This window comes from Amblyomma maculatum, chromosome 10 (assembly GCF_055883805.1).
Source record: "Amblyomma maculatum isolate TAMU_Amacu chromosome 10, ASM5588380v1, whole genome shotgun sequence".
Taxonomy (NCBI): domain Eukaryota; kingdom Metazoa; phylum Arthropoda; class Arachnida; order Ixodida; family Ixodidae; genus Amblyomma; species Amblyomma maculatum.
The window spans coordinates 53675052-53685073 of NC_139353.1; the positions used below are offsets into that span (position 1 = coordinate 53675052).

Sequence of the window (10022 nt, forward strand, 5' to 3'; positions counted from 1 at the left end):
ATTCTGCTGCATGAGATTCTTGTACGAATTGATTTTTGTCATCTGAGAAGCATGTCTACATTGCCCTGTTTCATAGTTCTTTCATATTGAGCCAGCTGAGTGCTGCGGAATATTTTTCTCCGAATTTAGGGTACAGGCAGTTTCCTATAGGTTTTTAACCCATACATTGTCAGTCCTGATTGCAACTAGTTAAAAACTGTTGTTCTTAGAGGTTGGTGGTTAACTGGGGCAGCTTTATCACATATACCCTTATCCTTTCCTAAGTATGCTCACCATTGGGCCAACCAAGAACTGCACGTTTTTGTTATACTGTGATCAAATGTTAATAGGTTATGATGATGATGATCGTTATGTGCATTCAGGTGGCTCTCCACCTGGCATCACGTTGGAGCAAGGAGCACGACCTGAGTGCTGTTCTGGAGAAGTACAATGCGCTGTTCTCGTGTCTGCACAGCACCATTCAGATGGGGTGAGTTCGGTTATGAAAACATTGTCTTCTCTGCAGCAACGAGAAACTGAGCATTTTTTAGGCCCATTCTAATTTGACCCATTCTAATTTGACCCATAGCCTTGCCATCTCTTTCACTGTTCAGATTATCCTAATAATCTAGGTGTGTACGAATATTATAAATATTGAATATGAAACGAATGTTTGTTATTCAGTTCGTATTATTCGAGAAAACTGTTATTTGAGATTTTCTAAATAGTAGAACCTTGTTAATATGTTTCTGGTTCATACGACATCCCGTTTCATACGTTCAAAATTGCGGGCAGTAAAACGTCTCCCATAGAGTTACATTATTTTTCTCCCGGTTATTATGTTCCCAGAAAACATGATTTCCCGGCTTATATGTTCGAAATTTTGACAAACTGTGGTCGTATAATAGATTTTGTGATCAACCGGACACACCTTAACGAACGCTCGCGACGTTAGGAACTGGTCAGTGGCACTCCCCCGCCACAGCATAGGCGCAGCGGAGCAAAGTATCAAAGAAAGCCAACGAGCCAACATACGAGGCGCCCGTTCCCGCGGATAGTGAAAGCTCATTAATTCGAACCTCGGTAATTCGAGCTACACTACTTGGTCTGATCAAGCTTCATAGAGGTCTGTGCATAAAAAAAAGACCTTTAAATGCCTTTATACCTCATTCAGCAGGTAATTCTTTAAATATTAGGCAGTTCAGGTTATGAGTTTTGCCGGATAATAAGGTTTTTCCGGCATTAAAAAAAAATATATCAGCGAGGTTTTACTGTATTAGACAGTTATCAATTTTCGAGTTCACTCTTCATCGCAATGCTTGACGACATGAACAGTGCAGTGAAGAACCCTCAACATGTGACCGGAACGTTTTCTGAAGAGGTGCCTTGCCTTCCTTTTGTGAAGAGGGACTTTCCCTTAGTGTGTGCAAAGCGGAGCACTTGGTGAAACCAGGGCCCGTATTCCGAGTTTGCGTCGTTATCGAAGTGTCGCTATCTCACATGACCTCGAGTCATCTGATTGGTCAAAACGCCGGAACTGGGTGGTGCCACTGTGGAATCGGAAGAGGTGGCAACATCATTTTCCAACGTTTCCACCAATCAGATGACTTGAGGTCGGGGAGATAGCGACACTCACGATAACGACGCAGACTCGGAATACGGGCCCAAGAAAAGGAAAAAAAAACGTCCTTCTCAGCTTGGTTTCATCTCAAATGCTGATAGCTATTGTGCACATGTTTCATCAGATAAAATTACTATTGTGATATAAATGGTTTTCTGCAGAATTTTTTTCAGACCTATTTAATCATTCGAGCTTTCGGTTAATTCAAACATTTATTTCTGGTACCTACAAGGCTGAATTAATGAGAGTTTACCATATTCAGCAGCAATGTGGCAGCTCCACTTGCTTGGTTTCATGCAAATCCTTCCTGTGCAAAAAAAACTAGTACATGTACTAGTACATAAACTAGTACATATCTTGTATAAAACTTGTACTGGATTTCTTAGTTGTTTAATCTTATTTGCAAATACCATGTGAACTTTGAAGTAAACAAGATGAACAATGCTTGCTATTTTTGAACTTTCTATATTTTTTTCACTGACAAGATATTTGATATTCGAAAGCGTTTTGTTCCATTATTTGTATTAGATTCATATTTGAAAATTTTACTATGTACACACACCCTTACTTATGTCTGTCTTCTTTTTTGTTTTAATTCCTTCCAGAAACTGGTCAAGAAATGTTGAAAAGCTTCTCGAGGACTTTTACTTCAAGGACTTTGATGCAGTTGATGACCTTACACTGCAGGTGAAGATCTAATCTTTGCGAGATTATCTTTCTTCTTTCTTTTTTCGCTTCTGCTTTTCTTTTTACCACCCATTGGCCTGCGATCGTTTCTTTGCACAGACAATCTTCTCAGAACTTCCCAGACTCACTGGTCTCACTGACAGGGAGTTCATACCACTCACTGTCTTCGAAGAGGTGCTCTCCTTGGGTCCCGAAAAGCTTGCCCTGCCGCTGTACAACCTCAACGACCGGCTTTCCTCTGCCAAGCCCAGCCATTGGATGGAAGGTATGGCGCATGATTACTCATTCTTTCCTGCTTCTTTAATGCAATAGCGGTAAAGGCACCGTTGTTAAAAAAGATGGCGTCGCCGGTGTTGTCTGCGTAGTGATACAGGCATGCCTCTGGCAGATGGTGGTCGGCAGGTGATATGATCGCGCCCTGCTTTGCCCTTGGCTTATGTAATCAATCAATCAATCAATTAGTTTGACGGGAGCTGCCAACTCAGACTTTTTCGTTGGAATCAAATCAATCAAGCAATCAATCAAACAATCAATAAATTTATTCACAACAATAGTAAAAAAACATACATGTAAACCATCTGGGGAGATGGAAATCGAACCCTCCAGGACTCTTGGATCTGTCTGAGTCAGACACACTGCCTCTGGGCCACGCAGCTGCGTTGGGATGGCTTGGTAAAGTGAGGCATTATATTACGTTGGGTGGTGCCACTGAGCTAATGCGGCAGCTTGCGACTGTGTGCTGATATGAATGTGTGGGAGATAATAGACATGTGGATTAAGGAAGTAGCAATTAAAGCTAGGAGCAAAATGCATGTACTCAAATGCATGTACAGCTAGAAGCAAAATGAAAGGGAACACGGGAGTGCAATGCGGCAGCTTGTGACTGTGTGCTGATATGAATGTGTGGGAGATAATAGACGTGTGGATTAAGGGAGTAGCAATTAAAGCTAGGAGCAAAATGCATGTACTCAAATGCATGTACAGCTAGAAGCAAAATGAAAGGGAACACGGGAGTGCGTGGCCTCCACGCTTTGCAAAGCGCTGCCACCAACACAGCACGAGAATGGATAGCACGAAGGGTATGCTCAGAAAGAGCAGCCAACCAAGCTTACTCTGGATGCGTCTTTACCACTGATTCTTATCACCTGTTGGTGACAGCACATTTGAAAGCCTGGAGGCCACGCGTTCCCGTGTTCCCTTTCATTTTGATGCTAGCTGTACATATCTACAAGGGAGGCAATGGACGAGAGCCGTTAAGGCTTTCGCGTCATTCGAGCAGTGTTGTTTGTCGTCTGGGGCTACTGATGTTATCAAGATCAGAAAGGCATGTATGTATTGGAGCAGGGGCCCATATGAGCACTAGTTGCATAGTATTAGTTCATAAATAATGCTTTTTGTGTTAGCAGAGTGGTGAAGATTGTCTCGCACCATCTCTGTGATGGTCAGTTTAATAATAATAATAATAACTGGTTCACAGGGAATCCACAGACACGTGGAATCCGCTGAGACACGTGACTGGAAGTTAAGAATCGAAAATGGAAGTTGGCTGACGGCCATCTTGGCTCCCAAATACACACCTAATTGGCTCAAATTGATTATCGAATTAACCCACATCAACTATTTTGTCACTTGCATTCAGTTCCTTGACATTCTAGCCGATGGTAGCATTCTTCTTCCGATATTTTATTTATTTATTTATTTATTTATTTCACCAGTACAACTGGAGGGATCTCCTGGCAAAAAGCTGCTTTTGCAGCTTGACGGGCCCCGTAAAACCCTTACAAAGTGTTACACAAAGCACTGGCATAGACATGTAAGAATTACCATAGGAAAATGATGCATTTTAAAAAGAGAGGAAACTACACACTACAAGATACACAGAATTAATACGCTCGATAAATGCAATTAATTGATGCAAACTATGCCGGTTTTAGAGTCACCTACTACAAAAATTAGAAGTGTTTGAAGGACATGTGGAAAATTCACCCAGACATGCTGACTGTTCACTAGTGTACAGTTTAAACAGATGTACATTAATAACAAGCAAAATGAACAAATAAAATAGTACGACACAATCACAAACTTTATAGAGAAATGCATAAAATTTGCTCCGTACATCAGTGTGCACCTATGAGATCAGAAGCAACAAAAATAAAAATGTCTTACAGGTCAACAAAATACTTTCGCAATTCTTTGAATTTAAATTTTGCAGTGTGTTTATATTTGTTGAGTATGTGAGAAAGGTTGTGTTTTAGTGTTTGGAGTTTATAATTTGTTCTGAAATGAGGGACAAACTAATTATCGGCGCTGCGAGTATTAGCAGAAGTATGTTTACTTATTAACGACGCCGTTCTACTAATAAAAGCCTTGTAAGAGCAGTTAGAGAAAGAAAAAAAACATAGCATGCGGAGGTTATACATGCGGTCAGTTCTAATAATTTGATATATTTGAAACAAAATATTTGTTTATATACTAACTTGTTCCTTTTTTATAGCTCCGACAAGGTCACGCCCATGCGAAACCCAGCAGCATAGGCGTGCAATGCTTATGCATTAATACAAATGATGTATTCTGAAATGATGACGTAAGGTGGCGTGGTCAGGGTAGGATGGCCACAGCTGACACTGGACAGGGTTAATTAAAGAGACGCGGGAGAGATCTATGTCCTGGAGTTCAGATGGGTCGATGGTCATGATGAAGGCGGAGATGATAACGACACGGCCGCTCGATGGAAGCGCACTGGGTGTGGCCTGCTGCGTCGCGCCGCCGTCAATGGGCAAGCGCGTCCTTGGGGAGTTTACAGTTGCGCCCGCTATTTCTGCTGAGGGCGCCACTGTTCGGGGACACGTCGCTGCCGGGGTCGCCGGCTCTGAGCACGCGGTTTGCTTCCTTTCTGGGCGCGTTCGCCTCGCGTCTGTGTGGTAAACGCAAACTTTTTTGTGTACGCGTGTACAAGCACGTTAACATTGAGACTGGATGCGTTTATTTTTTAAGGCGAAAGCCATTCTAGGCTCATAGAGCGAAAATCTATGCGCAGAAGCTGTGCTTGTTTTCTGTGCGTCACATCTGTGCACTGGTGTGCCAGTCGCAAAAGCGGACGTGCAAGGAGGGAGATTAAGAATGAAAATGATTGATGGTGATAGGTAATCAATAAAAGTTATAAATCGACATTGATAGAGGTAATGACTAATGCTAATGACTAATAATGGTTAATAACGACTAAAATGATTTGTAATGACCAGTATATCAAACTACGACATGTAATGACCGCAATTGATTAGAAATGAGTACAAGTGCTTAGCGATGTGTGGTAATGACTATAATAGCTAGGCATGACTCATCATTACTGCTAATGACTTTGAAATGACCAATATGTGAAAAGATGACATGTAATGACCCCTGCTGATTCTAAATGAGTAACCTGCTTAGTTATGAGTGGTAAGGGCTACAATGACTACGCAGGCAGACTCATCATGACTGGGGAACGACCAATATATCAAACGACGACTTGAAATGACGAACTGTGGCAAACGATGAGAGGCAAATGATAGGACAAAAGTAGGCTTTCGCCGTCCTCCGCTTATGAGACATCAAAGAGACCCTCAAATTTTACCTGCTGAGCTCGCTTCAGACAAAGGCAGTAGCGAGGAGTGGAAATGCACTCGCTTCCTCTGAAATGAAAGCGGCTCTGAGGTTAAAAAGTCCACATGCTGAAGCATAATGCCCTATCAGCTGCCATTGAATTTGCTACAAGGGACAGCAGATTTGACTTGTTGGTGATTAATTATAAGTTAACCGTGCAAACAACGTGATGGGAACACAGGAGAAGAAGACGGCACAACCACGCTAGTTGTCTCGTCCTCTTTTCCTGTGTTCCCGTCACATTATTTAACCTATTTAGTTATCAGGGAGCTGGCCAGTGAACTAGGATTTTTAACGATGTGTTGTGAAGCAGATGAACATGATGAGGTAACACCAGAAGCTTATCTCGCAGGTTATGTTGCGAGGACATATCAGAAAAAGCTACGAAGCTGTTTTTTTTTATATAAGCATGCAATTTGTTCTAAATTTTGCCGCTCTAGTCTGAGTGGCCTTGCAAGTAAAGGAGCCTGTGCATACATTTGTTTGTACTGTTGAGACTGTTTGAGCCGATGCGATAAAATGAAAAGCCACGTTCCACAGAAAATCCGGCGCCCGCTCTGTCGGCGGAAAGTCGGAAAAAACCCTCTCTGGTAAGAGGCACTTTAGTTGGTGATATGGCCAGACACCTTTGGCGCAATGAGAACACATGACATGTTCAATGTGGCAGGAGCTGTCAAACCAGAGAGAGTCAATAAGATGTAAGGGTGAAATGGGAATTATTGAAAGCGGGACCCTTAGATCCCAATTCAGGCACGCTATACTCCTATAAGGTACGTTCGTACGGCTTCGGTAAAGAGGGGCTTTATATATCTATGTGTAGGGTGCTATTTCATATAATGCGGTGGCTTAAGGCTGCATTCTAATGATATGCGACAGAGGCAGCAATTAATGGATACGGTGAATAAGCAGGTAGCAGAGTGCGGGCACTCTAACGAGGCTCCTCAAGGAGACTTAAGACCCCCAAGTTTTGTTTATCACTACTAGGTTGTTGCTTAATTTATGCGATATTTGGTAATGGTTTTGATGCGACATGTTAGTCGAGCAAAAGCCTGTTGTAGGAAATATGAGTCAACTGGACCAGTTACAGGTTAATGAAAACAAAGGACAATGAAAGCTTGATGTACCCCGCAAAGGAAGTAATCAAGCTTTGTCAGCTTACGAGCACCTTCATTAACAGGATGATAAAGTCTGAAGAGGTCCGGCGAAGTAGCAAGCTGTGTAAACTTTTGGTTTCATCATTGTTTTCTGACTGTACACTGTACCTGCAGCTAATCTATAAAAACAATGATCGTGCCCATGCTAAGGCACTATGCAAGATATCGTTAAGTTGCTGCCCCCCCCCCCCCCCCCCCACCTGATAGCGAGCTGGGCTGGAAATGTCAACTCAACAGAGGAGCGATGTTATGGCATAAACCTCTCTCAAGAAAGGTTTCCGTCTGCGATTGGTAATTTTCTTCCTTTTTTTGTGTGGCCATTAAATAAGCGTACTCGGCTGCTCGCTGACTCTCGGCTGCAGTTGCGCTCTGACGCGTGAACATTCTTGTGATCACAGCTAAGAGTTTCACAACAGCAACACTCGATGCGCGTTCTTCCATTGAAAATTACGAACCAGCGAAATTGTATGGGTTTGCGAGCAGCCAATAAAAATAGTATTAAAAACTTTTGGCGCATATACGTAGCGCCTTGAGGCAGACCGGCTCTATCAAGCGCGCTTACTTTGTCCGGTCATGCAAGATGCGGGAAGCAGTGACGGATAGCGTTCTGGCTTACAAAGTTTAAGATCTCCAACTGAGTCGAAGATCCCAGGTTATCATCTAGATTTAACCTAATAAACATCTTCATATTTCCACCGTAAAATTTGTCACAATGAGATAGGAAGGTTGGTTACATGTCGCATTTTCACAGAGGTTGCTCATGGTAGGACATTTTTTATTGTATAGTGCTGGCAGCTTAGAACAGGTTGATATCAATTTGTGTATAAAAGTTATATGCAGGAATGAGTAAATGGTATGAAAATGATACACGGAATTCGCGACATAATTAATTAAGTGGTTATGCATTAGGCTACCATGGCAGCTGAACAGCTTCGAATTGTTCACAGCCGGGTCATAATATAATGCGACAAACAACTGGATTCGAATGCAACATCACGATAATGAGCGCTCTCCAATCGAGTGGCCTTGAACCACCGTCACTATAAGTTTTTCGAGGTACACTCCAGTATACATCCTTGCCGAGCAAGCGCTAAGTGCTGACATGGTCACACTAGACATGACATATATTTCTTGTTGCCAAATTGTGTGAAGCGGAGCTCTTATATTCTTAAAATAAAAGGCTTCTACCACGCCGACGCCTCCCTCAAAGCGCAGCCAGGCGCAGCTCTCCGCGCGCGGCTGTCCCCGAACGGTGGCGTCGCGGCGGTGGCGACTGGGCGCCTCCCGCCGGTTTCGGGCGACGTAGCAGGCCGCACCTAGTGCATTTTCATCGAGCGGCCGTGATAACGAATGCTGTCTGGCAACAAAACTACGCAGGCAACCAAACAGAGCCCGATGTTGTCCTCAACAAAGAAGACTACCAGAAGAAAATCACGCCCTGGAAGCAGCAGCTGGCTTCGTGCGACCTCACGTGGGACTTGAACGTGCCAAAGAAGAACAACAACTGCGATGGGCTGATTGTTGTGGCTTCGCTGATTGATCGCATACCAAACTTGGGTGGTGAGTTTTTGCTCGTTTTTGCACTTTTGAGTGGTTTTTACTTAGATTCAATGAACAGTGTGTGAATTTTTTTTTTCAACTTTTTTTTTAGGTTTGTGTCGGACGTGTGAGGTGTTTGGCGTGAGCGAGTTTGTGGTCGGCTCTCTCAAGTACCTCGAGGACAGGAATTTTCAGGGGCTAAGTGTCTCCGCTGAAAAATGGATCAACATAAGTGAGGTTAGTTTGGGTGCCACACATTGCATTTACAGTGGCTCTACCGTTACCTGCCAGTGTGGAAATTTGGCAAACATTAAAAGGGAGAGGGAAAGAAGAGCATAATATTAAGTGCATACATCCAGGGGTTACACCTTTCTATTTTAAAAGTGACTGTATTATTGCGAGAGATTTTTCAGAAATCACCTTTTACTTTTGTTTATTTTTTTAAGACCATTTTAAAATATGCTAACGCTTCTGTAGCATCCTAGAATAAGAGAGCAGCTCTAGAAGCACCCCCAAACATTCATATAAAAACTAACGTGATGGCTTCTGCGCCATGGGATCTGCACCAGAAAACAGAAGTTTATTCTAGTAAACCAAACTTTTGGACCTCGCTGAGTTTCTTGTACAAACGTTTGTCAGAAACGCTCAGCTGGTAGGCTCATTAAACTTTCGCAGTTTGGAAAGTGAGCTGGTGGGTTAGTTGATTGGAGTAACTACAGTGAGCTTGGTTTGGGCCAGATAATAGGCACGTGCTAGGAACATTAGAGAAAAACGATTCCAGAGATTAGGTCAATTTTTGGGAGAAATGAGAGCATGTTTTCTACAATTGAGAGGTTCAGTCGAAATTCGGGAGTCTCCCAAACAGTATAGGCAGCGTCGACAGGTATGCCTTACATGCAGCCTGTTTTCTTGAAGCGAAGGCAGGCAACTATTTCGAAGTTGTACTACAAGGAGAAAGTCCTGCGTAGGGTCTCTTATTTTTCTTAATTTTGTTCCGACTGTGAACAGTGAAGGAGATTTGAGTTTTCATTTTGTCTCTTTGACGAGTACCAAAAGTTGATGACAGTGTTTTCATTTTTTTGTCATCCATTTTATGTTGCAGGTGAAAATGCATCAGCTGAAGGATTACTTGTCTGGGAAGCGCAACGAAGGCTATACGCTGGTTGGAGCCGAGCAAACTGCTGGAAGCCGACACCTCCACGAGTACAGCTTCGCAAAGAAGACACTTCTCTTACTTGGGTAAGTCTTCTTTTCTCCCGTTAGTCAAATTAGCTGTGAATAGTATGTATCATATTCATTTGAGGCACTGGATATTCATGTCTGTTTTTGTAGTGAGGCTATTGGTCATTGCACAGAAGTGTCTGCCTCCGGTCATTCAAATATTTGGAGAATACTTCGTG

At 42.8% G+C, this 10022-nt stretch overlaps 1 protein-coding gene across 1 annotated transcript in view; it reads left to right on the forward strand.

Annotated features, from left to right (window-relative positions):
• LOC146176451 (tRNA (guanosine(18)-2'-O)-methyltransferase TARBP1) overlaps positions 1 to 10022 on the forward strand; it is a 32495-nt gene that overhangs the window by 19322 nt on the left and 3151 nt on the right. The window contains exons 19-24 of the mRNA XM_084582796.1: positions 363 to 469; positions 2206 to 2287; positions 2387 to 2552; positions 8461 to 8643; positions 8735 to 8859; positions 9725 to 9861. Coding sequence (XP_084438922.1) covers positions 363 to 469; positions 2206 to 2287; positions 2387 to 2552; positions 8461 to 8643; positions 8735 to 8859; positions 9725 to 9861 — 800 coding nt within the window. The remainder of the gene's footprint in view (positions 1 to 362; positions 470 to 2205; positions 2288 to 2386; positions 2553 to 8460; positions 8644 to 8734; positions 8860 to 9724; positions 9862 to 10022) is intronic.